Below are 19,743 nucleotides of genomic sequence, written 5' to 3' on the forward strand. Positions count from 1 at the left end.
TAATCAAGTAAACCTCTGAATCCAGTAGAATCTAATATGCCCAGAAGAAGAGATCAGTTTACAAACATAATCTAAGATTTCTTTTTCAAATTCATCAATAATATCAAACTGCTACTACTAGAGTTATTTTTCTTTTCCAAAATAAGAATAAGGGAGGAGAATAGATTGTGGTTCTAGTAGAGATTAGATATCATAATTTGTTTATTCAGGGTACTATCATTTTTCTTTTTTCTGGATACTGAAGGGTTATATGTTGTCCAAGTTGCTCAGTATCTCACTTGGGTGCAATACTGTCATTTGAAAGAGAAATCATTTCACCTTGATGCCAGGAAAAGGAATCTTATGCTTCCGTTGGTCCAGAGAGGTCAGAAATTGGCCCTTTAAAGAAGGAAATGTAATCCTAACTATGTTACTTGACCTGTGGTATAATATTTATATTGCTATAATAATATAAGATGTGTATTCTTAAAAAATTATTTTTAATTGTGGTAAAATATACAAAATTTAAAAATAATTTTAACCACTTTGGAGGGAAATTCATGGCATTAAGTACATTGATAAGACTGTGTAACTTTTACCGTATCTGTTTCCAGAGTGTTTTCATTATCTCAAAACCAAGACACATACTCATTTAGTAATAATTCTCCATTATCTTCCCAGGCCCCACCCATGGCAGCACTAGTCTGCTGTCTGTCTCTTTGAATTTGCCTATTCTGTTTATTACATATGAGAGAAATCACAATAGTATTTGTCCTTTTGTGTATGGCTTATCTCTCTCAGCATAAAGTTGTCAAGACATTTTGTAGCATGTTGAGACTTCATTCTTTCTATGGCTGCATGATATTTCATTGAATGGATATACTACATTTTGTTTATCCATTAATCTGGGTTAATGGAATCTTGGATTGTTTCCACTTTTGGGCTATTGTTAATAATGCTTTGATTTTTTATGAATATGAGTGTATAAATATCTGAGTCATACTTTCAGTTCTTTATGGTTCTTAAGTTGGCAGGTCCTGTGATAATTGTGTGATTAATTTTCTGAGGAACTGCCAAACTGTGTTCCATAGCAACTGCACGGTTTCATGTTGCCACCAACAATGTTCCTGTTGTCCACATCCTCGCCAACACTTGTTGTTTTCAAGGTTTTTTTTTTCTTTGAATAATTCTTTTGCTAGGGCTTTGTTGTTGTTGAGGGTTGAAGCTGTCAATTTGTGACTTTTCCAAACTATTTTTGCTCCTAAATGGGCAATGAAAAGAGAAAAGAGAGAAAAAATAGGTACTACAACTTTTACGACTCTTCTGCAGCTTTTACTTGAGGGGATTGCAATAATGGCTGCCCTCAGAACCACCCCTCCACTCCCCAGAGATCTGAAGTAGCTGATCAAAAGTAGTGATCAGTCATCAGACTACACCCCCCCAGATTTTGGAGGACTAGGTCCTTAGAGCCCACCTTTTCAACAGCAAGCTCCACCAGGACCCCTGGCTGCTATCCCCACTGTTGCCTGCCAGCTGCCAACTGGTTGGGGAGTGATGGATGGTAGTCACTAAAGGGAAAGCAAAATTCACCTATATTTACCCCAGTTTACCAGGCTTTTTCTCTGACTCTTTCCTGGATGCTGCACAGTATTCTACTAGACTCCAGAGGTTTGAAGTAGTTGATGCATACAGTTCTTGTTAGTTCATTTGTTGGTTTGGTGGGGTGACTGCTACCTGGAGCTTCCCACTCTACCATCTTTCCACATGCCTCTATTTATTTTTTTACTTAAAAATATATAGACAAAACATCAAAGACAAATTTGCAAAACAGAATGGAAAAGTATTATCCTATCTGGAGAAACGTGGTCTCAAGTTTTGAAGAAAAGATGTGAAAATTTTAAATCAATTATTAAACTAATAGTTTAGTTATTAATCATCATACTGTTTGAATTAATGTAATTAATGTAAGATTAAATGAGACCAAAGAGATAAAACAACTAGAGCTAATAAGTGATCTTAGATTGGCTTCTTTACTGTGGGGTGGAGATAGCTATAAAGGATATAATTGGGTAGGTTGACAGAATTGGAGTAGCAACAGTAAATTAAAGTACTGTATCAGTGTTAAATTTCCTGAAATTGAAAACTAGAGCTGTGATTAGATAAGAGGCTATCTTTGTTTTTAGGAAGTACACACTGAAGTAGTAAGAAGTAAAGAGACATGATGTATACATCCCTCTTTCTGAGAGGTTTTCAGAATCAAATCAGGCCTGCAGAAATACTGACTCTTGCAGGGAGGTAGGCAGACATGGTCATTGTAGCATTGTTGGTCATAATGGAAAAATGGAAACATCTTAAATGTATTAACAACGATGAATGGTTAAATTATGGTACGTTGGTATTAATGTAATGGCCTACTGGAACTGCCATCTGAAAGTATAGGTAGGACTTGATACACTAATTGAAAAAAATAGGTTGCAGAACAATAAATATAGTATTTCACCTTCACCATCTTTAAAAATTACTTACATCTTAATTATATGCATAGAAAAGGATCTGGAGAGAATTATCAAATAGTTAGTATGGTTATAATATACAGTTAGGTGAGGTAAAAGGCATCAAGGTGTGAGAAGTCAAGTTCTACTTATTTACTTTTTAAAAAAACAACTTTATTGAGGTATAATTTATATACCCACAATTCACCCTTTTAAAGTGTACAATTCAGTGGCTCTTTGTACATTTATAGAGTTGTGCAGCTGTACCACAGTCATTTTGGAACACAAATTGCTTCCAAAAGAAGCCCTATACCCTCTTGGCTTTTATTCCCTATCCTTGGCCTCACAGCCCTGGGTAACCATTAATTTATATTCTATCTGTTTGGGTTTGTCTTTTCTGGACATTTCACATAAAGGAAATCATATAATATGAGGCCATTTGTGTCTGGCTTCTATTACTTAGGATAATATTTTCAAGGTTCATCTATGTTGTAGCATTTATCACTATTTAATTCCTTTTTATGGCCAAATACTATTACATTGTATGTATATAGCACATTTTGTTTATCCTTTCATAAGTTGATGGACATTTGGGTTGTTTCCCAACTTCTGGCTGTTATGAATAATGCTGCTATAAACATTTATGTACAAGTTTTTTGTAAAATATGTTTTCATTTATCTTGGGTAGATGCCTAAGAGTATAATTGCTGGGTCTTTATATGATAACTCTTGTTCTTTTAATGAAATTCAGTTATAGAATGTTTTAAGTTTGCAAAAAAATTTGCACAGAAAGTATGGAGTGGCAACTCTGTTTAACTCTCTGAGGAACTGCCAGACTATTTTCCAGTGTCTGCATCACTCTACATTTTCAGTGTATGAGGGCTTGTTTAAGCCTTCTTTCTTTCTTTTTTATTTTTATTTTTTTAAAGATTTATTTATTTATTTAATTCCCCCCCTCCCCTGGTTGTCTGTTCTCTGTGTCTATTTGCTGCATCCTGTTTCTTTGTCCACTTCTGTTGTCGTCAACAGCACGGGAAGTGTGGGCGGCGCCATTACTGGGCAGGCTGCACTTTGTTTCACACTGGGCGGCTCTCCTTACGGGGCGCACTCCTTGCGCGTGGGGCTTCCCTACGCGGGGGACACCCCTGCATGGGGCGGCACTCCTTGCGCGCATCAGCACTGCGCATGGCCAGCTCCACACGGGTCAAGGAGGCCCGGGGTTTGAACCGCGGACCTCCCATGTGGTAGACGGACGCCCTAACCACTGGGCCAAGTCCATTTCCCTCTTTCTTTTTTAGTAGAGCAGTTGAAGATTCACAAAAAAAACCATGTAGAAAATACTGACTTCTGATATACCCGTGCCCCCATCCCCCACAGTTTTCCCTATTAACATCTTGCATTAGTGTGATAACCTTTATTACAAATGATGAAAGTTTTGTAACTGTACTATTCATTATGGTTCATAGTTTACGTTAGGGTTCACTCTTTGTGTTGTACAGTTCTATAGTTTTTAAAAAAAATTCTTTTACATTTTTTATTCTGATAACATATATACAACCTAAACTTTCCCATTTTAACTACTTTTAAATATACAATTCAGTGGTGTTTATTACATTCACAGTGTTGTGCTATCGTCACTAAAATCTAACACCAAACTTTTCCATCACCCCAAATAGAAATTTTTTATTTAACTGATCCTGGGACCTTTCAGAGTAGGAGAGAGGTGATCATTCTCTTGTGCCACCTCAGCTCCCTGATCTGCTGCGTCTCTTACCATCTCTCCTCTGTGTCTCTTTTTTTTGCGTCATCTTGCTGCGCCAGCTCTCGTGTGGCCCAGTGCTCCTGTGTGGGGCATACTCCTGCGTGGGGCTGTGTACCCTGCACAGACCAGCACTCACGTGGACCAGCTTGCCTTCACCAGGAGGCCCTGGGCATCGAACCATAGACTTCTATATGGTAGATGGGAGCCCAATTACTTGAGCCACATCCGCTTTCCCCAAACAGAAATTTTGTATCAAGTAAGCATTAACTCCCCATTCCCGACCCCTACCCTGGCCTTGGTTACCTGTGTTCTAGTTTCTGACCCTGTGAATCTGCATATTTTAACTATTTTATACAAGAGAAATCATCATACACTATTTGCCCTTTCGTATGTGGTTTATTTCACTCATCTTGATGTCTACAAGGTTAATCTGTATCATCTCATGTATCAGCATTTCATTACATTTTATGGCTGAATAACATTCCATTGTATGTATAAACATTTTGTTAATCCATTTATCTGTTGACTGAATTCTTGGAATGCATCCATTTTTTGGCTGTTTTTAGTAGTGCCACCATGAATATCTGTGTGCAAAAATCTGTTTGACTTCCTGCTTTCAATTCTTTTGGATATATATATCTAAAAGTAGGATTGCTGGGTTTTATGGTAATTCTATATTTATGATTCTGTCAGACTTTTCCATAGCACTGCACCATTTTACATTCCCACCATCAGTATACTAGTATTCTTATTTTCCCACGTCCTCTCCAACATTTATTTTCCTTTTTTAAAAATAGCCATTCTAGTGGGTGTGAAATGTTATTGTAGTTTTGATTTGCATTTGCCTAATGGCTAATGATGCGGAGCATCTTTTCATGTGTTGTTTACTGTTTGTATATCTCTGGAGAAATACCTACTCATGTGTTTTGCCTGTTTTTTAATTTTTTGTCATTGTAGGAGTTCTTTGTGTTGTCTAGATATATATTTTTTTAAAGATTTATTTTATTTCTCCTCACCCCGTTGTTGTTTGCACTTCCTGTGTCTGTTTATCTTCCTTGTTCTGGGTGGGGAGAAATAAATTAAAAAAAAAAAAAACTTAAAAAAAAAAAAGTGCAGCCTGCCCAAGAATGGCGTCGCACACATGGAGAGCTGACACAGCAAGATGATGCAACAAAAAGAAGCACAGCTTCCCGGTGCCACTGATAAGGATAGAAGCGGCCACAGAAGAACACACAGTGAATGGACACAGAGAGAAGACAACTGGGGGGGAGGGGGTGGGAAGGGGAGAGAAATAAATAAAAAAATAAAACAAACATGTAAACATCATACATGACTCCCATACATCACCCCACTGCCAATACCTTGCATTGTTGTGAAACACTTAAAACAAATTATGAAAGAGCATCTTCAAAGTATTACTACTAACTATAGTCCATTTCTTACATTTGATATATTTTCTCCCCAACTCACCCTATTATTATTTTTTTGTTCATAAACCATACATATCCAAAATGTACAGTCAGTGGCATATGGTATAATCACAGAATTGCGCATTTATCACTTCAATATTAGAGCATTTTCTTTTTTTAAAAAAAGATTTCTCTCTCTCTCTCTCTCTCTCTCTCTCCCTCTCCCCCTCTCTCTCTCTCTCCCTCTCCGCCCCCTCTCTCTCTCCCTCTCCCCCTCTCCCCCTCTCCCCCTCTCCCCCTCTCCCCCTCTCTCCCCCCACCCCAGTTGTCTGTTCTCTGTGTCTATGTGCTGTGTCTTCTTTGTCCGCTTCTGTTGTTGTCAGCGGCATGGGAATCTGTGTTTCTTTTTGTTGCGTCATCTTGTTGTGTCAGCTCTCCGTGTGTGCGGCACCATTCCCGGGTAGGCTGCACTTTCTTTTGCGCTGGGTGGCGCTCCTTAAGGGGTGCACTCCCTGCGCGTAGGGCTCCCCTACACGGGGACACTCCTGGGTGGCACAGCAATCCTTGCGTGCATCAGCACTGCGCATGGGCCAGCTCCACACGGGTCAAGGAGGCCCGGGGTTTGAACTGCGGACCTCCCATGTGGTAGGCGGACGCCCTAACCACTGGGCCAAGTCTGCTGCCCTTAGAGCATTTCCAGTAGTCCAAAATAAGAAAAAAAACAAAAAGCAAACCACTATCATATCCATATATTAATGCTACTAAATACAAATTCTATGATGTGCTTTCACCATTTCTACTGATTTCCAGACATTTTACAAACAACTTTTTAAATAATATTTTTTAAACCAATTCTGTACAGTTTAAAACTTTAGCTTTCCATTCTCTAACCACATTCTATTATAGCTATTAACTCCATGAGTTAGCTTATTATATTCATAACAGCAAAATAGGGAAACGGACTTGGCCCATTGGTTAGGGCGTCCGTCTACCACATGGGAGGTCCGCTGTTCAAACCCCGGGCCTCCTTGACCCGTGTGGAGCTGGCCCATGCGCAGTGCTGATGCGTGCAAGGAGTGCCGTGCCACGCAGGGGTGTCCCCCGCGTAGGGGAGCCCCACGCGCAAGGAGTGCACCCGTAAGGACCGTAAGGAGAGTCGCCCAGCGCGAAACAAAGTGCAGCCTGCCCAGGAATGGCGTCGCCCACACTTCCCGTGCCGCTGATGACAACAGAAGCGGAAAAAGAAACAAGACACAGCAAATAGACACAGAGAACAAACAACTGGGGGAGGGGGGAAATTAAAGAAATAAATAAATCTTTTTTTTTAAAAAAAAAGCAAAATAGTTTTCTTAGACCATTTCTTAGCCTGTTATTTCTCCATTGAGTGGGCTTGGCACCCTTTGTTCAAAGACCAGTTGACCATAGATTCGAGGGTTGATTTCTGAACTCAGTTTGACTCCTTTGATCCCCTATTGTATATCCTTGTGCCAATACTATGATGTTTTGATTACTACATCTTTGCAAAAGTTGTAAAATCAGGATTGTGAAACCTCCAGTTTTGTTCATTTTCAAGATGGGTTTGGGCATCTCGAACTATAACTACTATAAATATTAATAATTATGTCTTTTTTAACTGATCTCTTTCTCAATATGTAGTGCCCTTCTTTTTCCCTTGGAACAATTTTTTACTTAATTATTCTTTTGGTTACTTGCGTATCACAATAGAATACTTTTTTCATCCTTTCACTTTCATCCTACTTGCATGTTTGAATTTGAGTCTTTGGTAAACAGCATGTAATTAGGTCATGTGTTTTAATCCATTCAGCCCATCTCTGCCTTTTGATTGGCAAGGTTAAACTATGTTTACTTAAAAATAACTACTGGTATCACAGGACTTTCTCCTGCCATTTTTCTTGGTCTTTTTAAATTCTTATACTTTTTTGTCTTTCTGTTCTTCTATTAATGTCTACTTTCATACATATATGTTTGTACCATTTGGAATCCCTTTTCCTTTCCATTTGTATGTATTTTTCAGATATTCTTTTTATGATTACCATGGGGCTGAAGTTTAACATCCTGACTCACATTTGATTTGATACCAGCTTAACTTCAGTAGCATGCACAAATACTGTTCCTGTGCCCCTCCACTCTCCATCTTTTTGTTACACTTGTTGCACATTATATCTTTATACACTGTATGTCTGTAGCAGTTTGATATTGTTTATGAATTCCAAAAATAGATATTGGATTATGTTTGTAAACTGGTCTGTTCCTTTGGGGTATTAGATTGTGTTATCTTCAGAGGTTTCACTTTTACTTGGTTAAATTACGAGTAGGGCTTTGATTGGGCCACATCAGTAGGACCCCTGCCCCCTTGGTGGGTGGGGACTCAAAGAGAAAAATGACAAGGCAGAGAAGTTAGTTGGAGTTTTGAACTGGATCCCCAGGAAGTAAATACACAGGAGAAGAACACAGAGGAATAGAGATGGCTCCATAGACACGGCAGCAACCCCAGGAAGAGAGGAAGCCTAATAGTTTACAGTTAACCTTGTGGAGAGACTAGAGTAGCTGAGTCCAGAGAGGACTGAGCCCTGGGAGAGAGAAGACTTATCCCAGCCTACAGCTGATATTGGAAGAAGCTGGGACTGCAGAGCCTTAAGAGGAAGAGGGAGGCTGAATGCTTGGCAGATGTTGGCAGCCATCTTGCTCCAACATGTGGCAGCTGACTTTGATGAGGGAAGTAACTTAGGCTTTATGGCTTGTAACTGTAAGCTTCTACCCCAAATAAATACCCTTTATAGATGCCAACAGATTTCTGGTACTTTGCATCAGCACCCCTTTACCTGACTAATACAATGACCAAAATCATAGATTTAGCATTCCTTTTTATGCATTTGCATTTTAAAACAAATAAGAAGTAGAATGTGGAGTTACATACCAACAAATACCACATTGTTACCTTTACCAGAGATTTTATTTATGCTTCTTTGGGCCACTGTATAGTGTTTTTCCTTTCAGTCTCAAGAATTTCCTTTAGCACTACTTATAGGGCAGTTCTAGTGGTGATGAACTCCCTCAGCTTTTGTTTATCTAGGAATATATTACTTTCTGCCTCATTTTTTTTTTTTTTTAAAGATTTATTTATTTTATTTAATTCCCCCCCTCCCCCGGTTGTCTGTTCTTGGTGTCTATTTGCTGCGTCTTGTGTCTTTGTCCGCTTCTGTTGTCGTCAGCGGCACGGGAAGTGTGGGCGGCGCCATTCCTGGGCAGGCTGCACTTTCTTTCACGCTGGGCGGCTTTTCCTCACGGGCGCACTCCTTGCGCGTGGGGCTCCCCCACGCAGGGGACACCCTTGCGTGGCACGGCACTCCTTGCGCGCATCAGCACTGCGCATGGCCAGCTCCACACAGGTCAAGGAGGCCTGGGGTTTGAACCGCGGACCTCCCATATGGTAGACGGACGCCCTAACCACTGGGCCAAAGTCCGTTTCCCTCTGCCTCATTTTTGAAAGACACTTTTGCCACATATAAAATTCTTGGTTGGCAATTTTTTTTTCCAGTTAAATATTTTGTCTCACTGTCTTCTTGCTTTAGTGATTTTTTTTTTTTTAATGAGAAATTGGCACTTAATCTTACAGAGGCTCTGTATTAGTCAGCCAAAAGGCCTGAAGAGTTCAGCTCAAGGTACCATAAGAGATAGTTTCTTACCCAAAATCTGTTGTAACTTGTTGATGCAAGATGGTAGGTGATGTCTGCAAGGGTTCAGCCTTCCTCTTTCCTCTTAAGGCTTGGTGGGCCCAGCTTCTTCGGATCTCAACTGTAGACTTGCATAAGGCTCATCATGCTCCCCGGGGCATGTTTCTTTCCAGGCTCAGCTGCTCTGGTTTCTCCACAAGGCAGCTGTAGACTATCAGGTGCATTGCTCTTCCTGGACCTGTGTCAATGGAGCACTCTCTCTTCCTGCATATCTGCTTCTGTGTGTATTTACTTCCCTGTCTTTGAGCATCCATTTATATAGCCCACAAAGGGGGGAGGGGCGTGGGGACTCAAACCAAGTCACCCTAATGATGTGGTCAAGTGTCCTAATCTTGATTTAAGAAAGTAAAAGTGAAACCTCTGAGTCTAATACAATCTAATATGCCCAGAGAAACAGACCAATTTACAAACACATAATCCAATATCTATTTTTGGAATTCATAAATAAGACCAAACTGCCACAGGCTTCCTTTTATATAACATTGCTTTTCTCTTGCAGCTTTCAGAACTCTCTCCTTGTTTTTGGCATTTGACAGTTTGAATATTATGTGACTGAGCATGGTTCTCTTTGATTTTACCCTGTTTGGGGTTTGTTGAGCTTCTTGAATGTGTATGTTTATATGTTTTGTTAAGTTGGGAAGTTTTCTGCCATTATTAATGAATATTCCTTCTGGCCCCTTCTTTCTTACTCCTCCTTCTGGGGTTCCCATAATGTATGTATTGGTACGATGGTATCCCGTAAGTCTCTTAAGTTATGTTCACTTTTTTTCATTTTTTCTTTCTGCTGCTCAGACCAAATAATTTCAGTTGTCTTCAAGTTCATTGATTCTTCTTCCAGCTCTAATCTACTGTTGAAACCCTCTAGAAAGTGTTTCATTTTAGTTATTGTGTTTTTCAACTCTAATATTTCTATTTGGTCCCTTAAAATTTTATCTCTTTATTTAGATTCTCATAGTGTTCCTTCATCATTTCCCTGATATTCTTAGTTCTCCTTGTTTTCCTTTATTTCTTTGACCATATTGAAGATTATTTCAAACAATTCTTTGTTTAGTATGATCATAGTCTGGTCTTCGTTGATGTTTTCTGAATTTTTGTGTTTTTCTTCAGACAGACCATGATTTCCTATGTCTTTTTTCGTTCTGCAATCTTTTTTTGCACACTATCTATTTTAATAGTTAAAGTGTTAACTTTGTGGGATTTAGTTCTTGAGCTGTCTCTTCCTTAAGTTTGTGTTCAGCTAATGATATGACTAAGGTTTTCTTGATTGCCAGCAGCTAACAAAACAAAGAAACCAACACACACAAAAAAACACCTTTCATTTTCTTTGCAAATTGGCTGTGTGCTGGCTGGTGCTCTCCGTCAGAGTTCAGCCCTTTAATCAAGATCTGCCTGGTGTGAAAGTGGGAGAGCCTCCCATACTTTTTTACTCGAATCTGTCTTGTCTTGGACTTGAGCTCATTCATTGCCTTTGGAGTTCCCCAATTTACAGGGATCTTAATGCCTCTACTTTTCCCTGTGAAATAAACTTTATTCCCTCCTGGATGTTTTCTTTTATGCCTTGAAGCAAGTAATACTTTGCCCTAGGCCACTTCAGTTTCATTGCTTCTTACTCTGCTTTAGCTGTCCGCTAGCTGCTTCTATGTGCAGGATAAGTCTTTGGTCTATTAGACAGAGATGAATGTCCTGGTTCAGTCCTCAGGCTGCCATGAGATAGCTTGGCCTGGGCATATAGTCAGTATAATATGTGTATAGAGGTTACTCTGCTCCCTTGGGAACAGGGCCAGGGATCCACAATGGGAGCACATGCTACCACCAGAACACTTAGGAAGGCTTGAGGAGGAGGGGCTAGCAAGGGCATCAGGAACTTCTAGGGTTTTTAAGTTGTGTTTTCTTGATTAATTCACCATTCTCCTAGTTACTGCAATCTTTTAGCTGTTTTCCCATGTTCTGAAGAAGTTAACTTAGTCCGTTTTTGCTATTTGTTCAAAAATTTTGTGGTGGAATGGAACCCTAGAGCATCTCTCACTGTCATCTTTGTCAACTGGGCTTGTTTACTTTTTTATTTTTTAAAATTTTTATTGACGTATATCATTCATACATGACCTTGTTTGCTTTTGTACCTGTGCTTGTAAGTTTCTTACAGGGGGCATGCATGCATTACGATAATAAATAAAAAATTCACTACTTATCAGACCAACAGTAATGACTCAGTTTCTTCCTTTTCTGTGTTGTAGTATAACTGTCACTCTAGGACCTAAGTTAGACACTGTAATGAGCGCTGAATAGTTCATAATTAATGGTCATAACTGTGCTTTATGGTTTTTTTTTTGTCCCAGTATCACCATCTTATTATTATTTTTATTTTTAAAGAAGCTTTAGATTACATAAATGCTACATTGAAAATACAGGGGATTCCCATATACCTCATCTTTCCCCCTCCCACACTTTTCCCCATTAACAGCATCTTTCATTAGTTTGGCACATTTGTTACAATTGATGAACACGTATTGAAGTACTGCTACTAACCATGGTCTATAGTTTTCATTATGGTTTACACTTTGCACAGCGCAATTTAGAGGTTTTGACAACATGTATAATGACCTGTATCCGTCATTGCAGTGTCATGCAGAACAATTCCAGTGTCCCAAAAATGCCCATGTTATACCTTTTCTTCCCTCTCTCCCCACTTAGAACCTCTGTTGACCACTGTCTTTATACCACTGTTGCTTTGTAGTTTTAAAAGGAGGCTATAGTAGCTCTTTGTCCGAAGTTTCATACTTTTGGCAGAGTTGCCCATGATCTTGGCTTGCAATTATGAATTTGAAATTACCATAGTAATTTTATCTTTCTTCAGATGCTTCTCCCTTCTTTGAACTGTATTTTTCTTTCTTATTTTTCTCTCTTGGACCGTAAATTCTTTAATCTCCCTTAATCCTTATATCTAGTCTTTTACCTAATACTGTCAGTTGAATTCCAAAATATCTTTCATGTTCCTATGTTTTGTTGTTGTTGTTTTTTTTTTAAGGATGTGATAGGGATTGAACCCAGGACCTCATACATGGGAAGCAGGCGCTCAACCACTTGGGCTACACCCACTCCCCTTATTCCTATGCTTTCATTCCATCTATACTTTCTCCATTCTAAACCAAGTCACTATCCTCTTTGCTGTAATTTTCTCCTAACTAGTTCTTTTTATTTATTTTATTTTTTAGTTCTTTTTTATTTCCTTACTCTTATCCAACTTTTTTCCCCATTCTGTATATACGCATACAAAAACACACATAAAATTTTCTATTTTAAGCATTTTTTAAAATTTTATTTTGTACAACTTAATAGTTGAAAATATAAACAATTAAAAAATAAAAAAACACAGTTGAATAAAAACATACCTTTCTGAATTAAGTGTACTGGATACATATAAATTTTTTTTGAATCATACAGTATGTTACACAATATATTTGGTTCATAGTAATGCAGTCATACTGAATTTATCCTTTTGTGTCTGGCTTGCTTTGCTCAGCATAATGTCCTCCAGGTTCATCCATGTTATCATAAATCGTTTTTAAATATACAATTCAGTGGCATTAATTACCTTTATAATGTTGTGCTACCATTATCACCATTCTTACCAAGTTTTTCATCTGCCAAAACAGAAACTTTGAGGTGGTAAAAATGTTTTGGTAAAGAATGGTCATGTAGGTAATAGCACAAGATTATGAATGTAATTAATATCATAGAATTGTATTTATAGTAGTGGTGAAAATGGGATATTTTGTGTTGTTTGTATATTTAATATCAATGATAATAACAAAAACCCAAACAACATAGAAACTCTTTATCCATTAAGCAATAACTTCCCTTTTCTCCCTTCTCCCCATTGCTGAGAACATCTAATCTATTGTCTCTATGAATTTGCTTATTTTTTTTTTTAAATTGCTTATTTTAGATATTTCATATTAGTGATATCATATAATTGTCCTTCTGTGTCTGGCTTATTTCATTTAGCATAATATTTGAGGTTCATCCATGTTATGGCATGTATGAGCACTTAATTCTCTTTACAGATGAATTAATGTTCCAGTGTATGTATACACCACATTTTGTTTTTTGATTCCTTTGTCAAGAGACACTTGGGTTGTTTCTATCTTTTGACTGTTGTTGAATAATGTTGCTAATGCACATTGGTGTGCAAGTAATATGTTTGAGGCCCTGATTTCTTTTCTTTGGGATTTATACCCAAGAGTGGAATTGCCAGGTCATATATTCTTTTTTTTTTTTTAAGATTTATTTTCTTTCTCTTCCCTTCCTCCCACTCACCATCCCCCCCCCGCCCCGCCATTGTCTGCTCTCTCTGTCCATTTACCGTGTGTTCTTCTGTGCCCGCTTGCATTATCCAGTGGAACTTGGGAAACTGCGCCTCTTTTTTTGTTGCATCATCTTGCTGTGTCAGCTCTGTGTATGTGCAGTACCACTTCTGGGTGGGCTGTGCTTTTTTTTCACACAGGGCGGCTCTCTTTACGGGTTGTACGCCTCATGTGTGGGGCACCCCTACGTGAGGGAGCCTCTGCGTGTCATGGCACTCCTTGGTGTGCAGTAGCACTGCGCATGGGCCAGCTTACCACATGAGTCAGGAGGCCCTGGGGATTGAACCCTGGCCCCTCCATATGGTAGACAGATGCTCTACCAGTTGAGCCACATCCACTTCCCATATATTCTTAAATTTAACTTTTGAGGAACTGTCAAACTGCTTTTGCTATGGAAGCTGAAGTGTTTCTTTATAACAGAATCTAGTTCTTCTAATAATAAGGTCATATTCTCAGGAATAGTCTGTTTACTTTGCCTCCCCTCCCCTCCCCTCTTTTGTTTTTTAATTAGAGCAGTTGTAGGTTTACAGAAAAACAATGCAGAAAGAGCAGAGTTCCCATTTACTCCACCCCCCACAGTTTTCTCTGTTACTAACAGTTTGCACCAGTGTGCCACCTTTGTACAACTGATGAAATAATGTTCTGAGAATTACACTATTATGTTCCTTAGTTTATATTAGGTTCAGTTTTTGTGCTGTACAGTTCTATGTTCTCCCCCTTCCTTTTTTTTTTCAAAGATTTATTTATTTCTCTCCCCTTCTCCTCCCCGCCTCAGTTGTCTGTTCTCTCTGTCTATTTGCTGCATGTTCTTTGTCTACTTCTGTTGTTGTCAGCGGCACAGGAATCTGTGTTTCTTGTTGTTGCATCATCTTGCTGTGTCAGCTCTCCGTGTGTGCAGCGCCATTCTTGGGCAGGCTGTACTTTTTTCACGCTGGGTGGCTCTCCTTACGGGGCTCCCCTATGCAGGGGACACCCCTGTGTGGCAAGGCACTCCTTGCTTGCATCAGCACTGCGCGTGGGCCAGCTCCACACGGGTCAGGGAGGCCTGGGGTTTGAACCGCGTACCTCCCATGTGGTAGATGTATGCCCTAACCACTGGGCCAAGTCCGCTTCCCTCCCCCTTCCTTTTTAACTAATTCCAATAGATAACCTGTTCGCTTATCCTTGCCAGGCTGGTAAAATGGAACTTCTGGTTACTCCCTATATCCATGCCTTGCTTTTACTCTCTTTTTAACACTTATCAACTGCCTAACATTGTATTTATTTTTGTTTGTAGTGGGGAAGATAGACAGTAAAATTAAGCTGTATAACTTTTTTGCATGTCTCTCCAACATCTAGAACAATGCCTGGAATATATTAGGTATTGAATAACTATTCATTGAAGTGAATGAATAAATGAGATCATTTTAGGCTAATTTGTGTTCTTGAATTGGATCATAATCACAGAGATCTTGTCTGGTTTGAAGAAACATGAGAATGGGGATTTTGACTTGGTTTATTACTGAACCTTCTGGTTCTTCCTCACCCCTTTAACCATTCTACAGTGAAGTGCTCCAGCCCTCATCCTTGCTGTTCCCAGCTTCTCCATCTATACTTGCTCCCTAGGTGTGACTTTAATGCCACCCATACACTGACATCTCTCACATTTTTGTTAATATTTCTAGCCTTGATCTTCATTGCCAGGCTGGTTTATCGAGCTCTCTACTTGGAATCATCAGTTTGATAACTGTATAAGCATCTCAGATGTAAGTTGTCGAAAATGGAATCCCTGATTCCCTGTTCCTCCATCTTTGCTGGGGTTAGGGAATCCATCTTTCTTAAGGACTTCCTTCATCAGTAAATGGGAAATCCATTCTTCTAGTTTAGTTCAATCAAGAGTTCTTTGGGTTATCCTAATTTTAACTATCGTGCTTTTTTTCAAAGTCCTACAATATTTGTACTACCACTTTGGTTTCTGAATTTAGTCTTATTTCCTTCAAGACTGAGTCATTGTGCATGTACGTAGAAAAAAATACCCTGCTTACAGATAGGCTATATAAATATTTCATTTAGTAAAATTGTGCTTTATGATCTTAATCCTTTTAGAAATTAGAGCTACACTTGGTGTTCACCTTAAAAAACATAAAATTACTAGCACAGTTTGTGTAAGTTTTCACGTAAACATAGAATATTTGGATAATAAGGTAATGTTTTTTTTCACATTTGAATTTACCTATGATTACAAAAACATACTAAAATACAAGAATTTTTGTTTTGCATTTTTAGGTGGGTTTTAATTTTTACTGCTTTATTATTTCATTTAAGCTTCAAGACATTACTCTTTTTTTTTTAAACATTATTTTATTTATTTCTCTCCTCTTCCCCCCGTTTTCTACTCTTTGTGTCCATTTGCTATGTGTTCTTCTGTGTCCGCTTGCATTCTTGTCATGCGGGACCGGGGAAACTGTGTTGCTTTTTTGTTACTGTTGTTACTTCATTTTGCTGTGTCAGCTCTCTGTGCGTGTGGTGCCACTCCTGCGCGAGCTGCCCTTTTTTCACGCGGGGCGGCTTTCCTTGCAGGGCACACTCCTTGTGCGTGGGGCTCCCCTACGTGGGGGACACCGCTGCGTGGCACAGCACACCTTGCCTGCAGTAGCACTATGTGTGTGCCAGCTCACCACATGGGTCAGGAGGCCCTGGGTATAGAACCCTGTACCCTCCGTATGGTAGGCAGATGCTCTATCAGTTGAGCCACAACTGCTTCCCAAAACATTTATCTTGTAACTATCATCATTTAGGAATGTGATGAACCTTTACTGATTTTTTGCAGAAATAGGTTAAGACCAGGAAGATTTTAAAAGAAGACATTATAGAGTTTGGATTAGCATAGTGATATTCAACTTTCTCTTGATTGACATCTGGTTAGTTCCATATATATGTAGTCCCTTTAATTAGGGTATGGCCAATTAAGGGAAAATTTTTGCCAATTTTGCCCCCCCCCCCCCTTGTTTTTAAAGATCTTGGCATAAGGGAAAGAAGAGCCTTGGCAGAGACTGAAGGAACGGGGATCTCTCCTCCAAATCTGGGCTTCTTGTCATGGTAAGTATGAGGAAATGACAAAAGTGGAGTTGGACTCTTATCCTGACGATTGAATGAATGCCAGTAAGTTCATGGTTACCTATTTTATTTTTGTGATCAGTCATTTTATTTTCACTTTCCCTTGAACTCTCTTCTTGTTTCCCTCTGTCTTTTAGTGCTTATTTACTAATTATTATAGAGTATTCTAGTGTGTGGAGCAGTTTCATTTATTTTACTTTAATCCTATGAATTAGGTAATGTTGCTTATCTGTTAGCTAGTAAATGTAGTCAAGACTAAAACTCAAGGTTCTTGGACTCCAGCTTTCTTAGTTCTTTCTCTCAGAAGTAGACTGTGGATGTAGTGATACGTGTAGGGGAGTCCTGTGATATTGCCATCTGTGTATCTATGACTTTACTTGTCCAGATAGAAGCTATTCCCTACCTTCATGTTCTCTCTCTCTAGATACTATTTTTTATCCCACAGAAGATGAACGAGCTCTGTTACCACTGTTTTGTTTTTTTACATCTTTGACAAAAAGAGCATGCAGTGGATATTTCATTGACTTGTGGGACAAGCAGAGAAGATGGAGCAATGAGGCAACCCCATTTTCATCACCTGAGGAAATATATAAACAGTGCTGTAAGACTTAAAAAAGAAATTGGTCCCCTGTAATATTATCCTACTTCTACCTTGTGATGTTTCCTAAAGCCACACTCTTTGATGTTGGTGCACAAAGGAGTAATTGAGAAAGCCATGTTAATTTCAAGCTTCATTAGGGATGTGGGTGGGAAATTATTTTCAAAATTAAAAACAACAACAACAAGAAACCTAGTTATGCAGAAATAACATGTTAAAAGGAAGTTGAGGAGAGAGATATCAGTTTCCAATTGAAAGATAAGCTAATTTTTTCTTCATTTGTGGGCATTACAACTTTCTAATGAATTCCATACCCAAACATTTAGGAAATTTTGCTATTTATTTCTCTAGACTATATAGTTTTGGTTTTCCCATGAAGTATTTGTGCCTGGAAAAAGTGCTTGCCCAGTATTTATATGGTATGTAAGCCAGTGCTAATGAATAGCATATAATGGGCTTTGGAAAGCTGCACTGTTCTGCATTGAGTGTTTGTCACTATCTTCCACATAGATAGTAACAACCTGGTCCTCTTCCTGATTCTGCTGAGGTCTTTGTGGTTCCCAGAAGAGTCTTCCTGGTGCTCTCCCTGTCCACGTGCTGCAGATGCATTGTAGGAAGTATTCCTGTGTGTGGTAGTAGGGAACAGTGTAATTGTGGGTCTTTTTTTTTTTTTAATTCCTCAAAAAGCAGTATTATAACAAGGTTTTATAAGTTCCTATTTACAATTCTACCACCAAAACCCACAGTTGTAGTCTTTTCTAACTAGTCCATTACCAAGTATACGTATTCTATGTAGTTGGAATCATATCATAATTTTACATTTTATTTCATGAAATGAATTTGAATATTTTTCCATATTCATGGGATTCCTAATGTTCCTTTTACTAGCTGAATATTATTTTGCAAGTTGTTGAACCATTGATTTAGTTGAATATCTATTGCATTGTTTTAGGATTTAGGATGTATGTTCTTAATCCTTTTTATATACAGAATTCAGGAGCACTGAACTTTCTTTTTGTTTTCAGTGTATACCTCTGTACTGATTTGAGAGTAACAAGCTTGCTCTCACTCCTAAAGGTTCTTAAATGAAATTGAAGTAGGGTTTTAACAAGATTAAGTATTAGGAAATGTTGTGTTTTAATGTTTTCTTATGTAAAATCTCAAGTGTATGCAAAGAACATAGTACAGTGCATCCTCATATACTTGTCTGTCAGCTACAGTAGTCATAAAATCATGAGCACTATTGTTTCATCTGACTCTCCTACACTTTGGTTTATTTTGAAGCAAATCCATGCATTAGAGCAAGGGAAATTTATTTCTGATGGCTCTCAATACCAGTTTTAACACTAGTGACTGGAATTGACAATGGAACAGGCAACTCCTTTCACTTTTACATTTCCTTACATTTTATCAAATAAAGTTCTTATGTGTATTTCATTCTAGTGGGTAGGTAGGGTTTCTTGTTTTGAAACACTATGTATGAAAATAATGAGTTTTAACTAGTCAACAGTCTCTGCTTTCCCATGTTCTTTAAATATATCTGTAGGGAAGTGGACTTGGCTCAATGGTTAGAGCATCTGCCTACCACATGGGAGGTCCATGGTTCAAACCCAGGACCTCCTTGACCCATGTGATGAGCTGGCCCACGAGCAGTGCTGATGCGCGCAAGCCCTGCCATGCAGGGCTGTCCCCTGCATAGGGGAGTCCCACGCGCAAGGAGTACGCCCCATAAGGAGAGCCACCCAGTGCAAAAGAAAGTTCAGCCTGCCCAGGAGTGGTGCCACATACACGGAGAGCTGACGCAGCAAGATGACGTTACAAAAAGAGACACAGATTCCAGTGCCGCTGACAAGAATAGAAGCGGACACAGAAGAACACACAGCGAATGGACACAGAGAATAGACAACTGGGTGGGGGGGAAGGGGAGAGAAATAAAAATAAATCTTTAAAAAAAAAAATCTATAATGCTGACATCCCTTCTGAGGTATGTACTTAACCTCTCTTCCCTGCATAGCTTAGCCAATAGCAGAAACTAGCCTAAAATTTTCAGGATTTTGTAGGTGACTTTATGGAGTTGGAAGGAGACCAAGAAGTGCCAGATTCCACAATGCCTGGTGTTCCTTAGCATTACCAGGAAATTGATGATTTAGACACACCCTCTCTGATACAATTAAAGAACTGCCCAAAGCCTAGGACGAATGTTTCCAAATTTAACAGGCCAATACTTCGCGGTTTGTTTTTTCCTCCACCCTTATTTTCTTCCATTTGCTACCCTATCAACCATATCA

General features: G+C 38.9%; 1 protein-coding gene across 33 annotated transcripts in view; it reads left to right on the forward strand.

Moving 5' to 3' along the window:
• Nucleotides 1–19,743, forward strand: part of MTMR3 (myotubularin related protein 3) — a 184,607-nt gene that overhangs the window by 103,640 nt on the left and 61,224 nt on the right. For 14 of the 33 annotated variants that reach the window (XM_071209862.1, XM_071209872.1, XM_071209873.1 and 11 more), the window contains one exon: nucleotides 16,758–16,839. The exons of 15 other annotated variants lie outside the window; for them this stretch is intronic. In XM_071209862.1, coding sequence (XP_071065963.1) covers nucleotides 16,837–16,839 — 3 coding nt within the window. In that variant the 5' untranslated portion in view covers nucleotides 16,758–16,836. Of the gene's footprint in view, nucleotides 1–15,425; nucleotides 15,507–16,757; nucleotides 16,840–19,743 lie in introns of all 33 variants that reach the window. 4 more of the 33 variants (XM_071209861.1, XM_071209864.1, XM_071209875.1 and 1 more) reach the window with 1 other exon arrangement.

This window comes from Dasypus novemcinctus, chromosome 19 (assembly GCF_030445035.2).
Source record: "Dasypus novemcinctus isolate mDasNov1 chromosome 19, mDasNov1.1.hap2, whole genome shotgun sequence".
In the NCBI taxonomy this organism is placed as follows: Eukaryota; Metazoa; Chordata; class Mammalia; order Cingulata; family Dasypodidae; genus Dasypus; species Dasypus novemcinctus.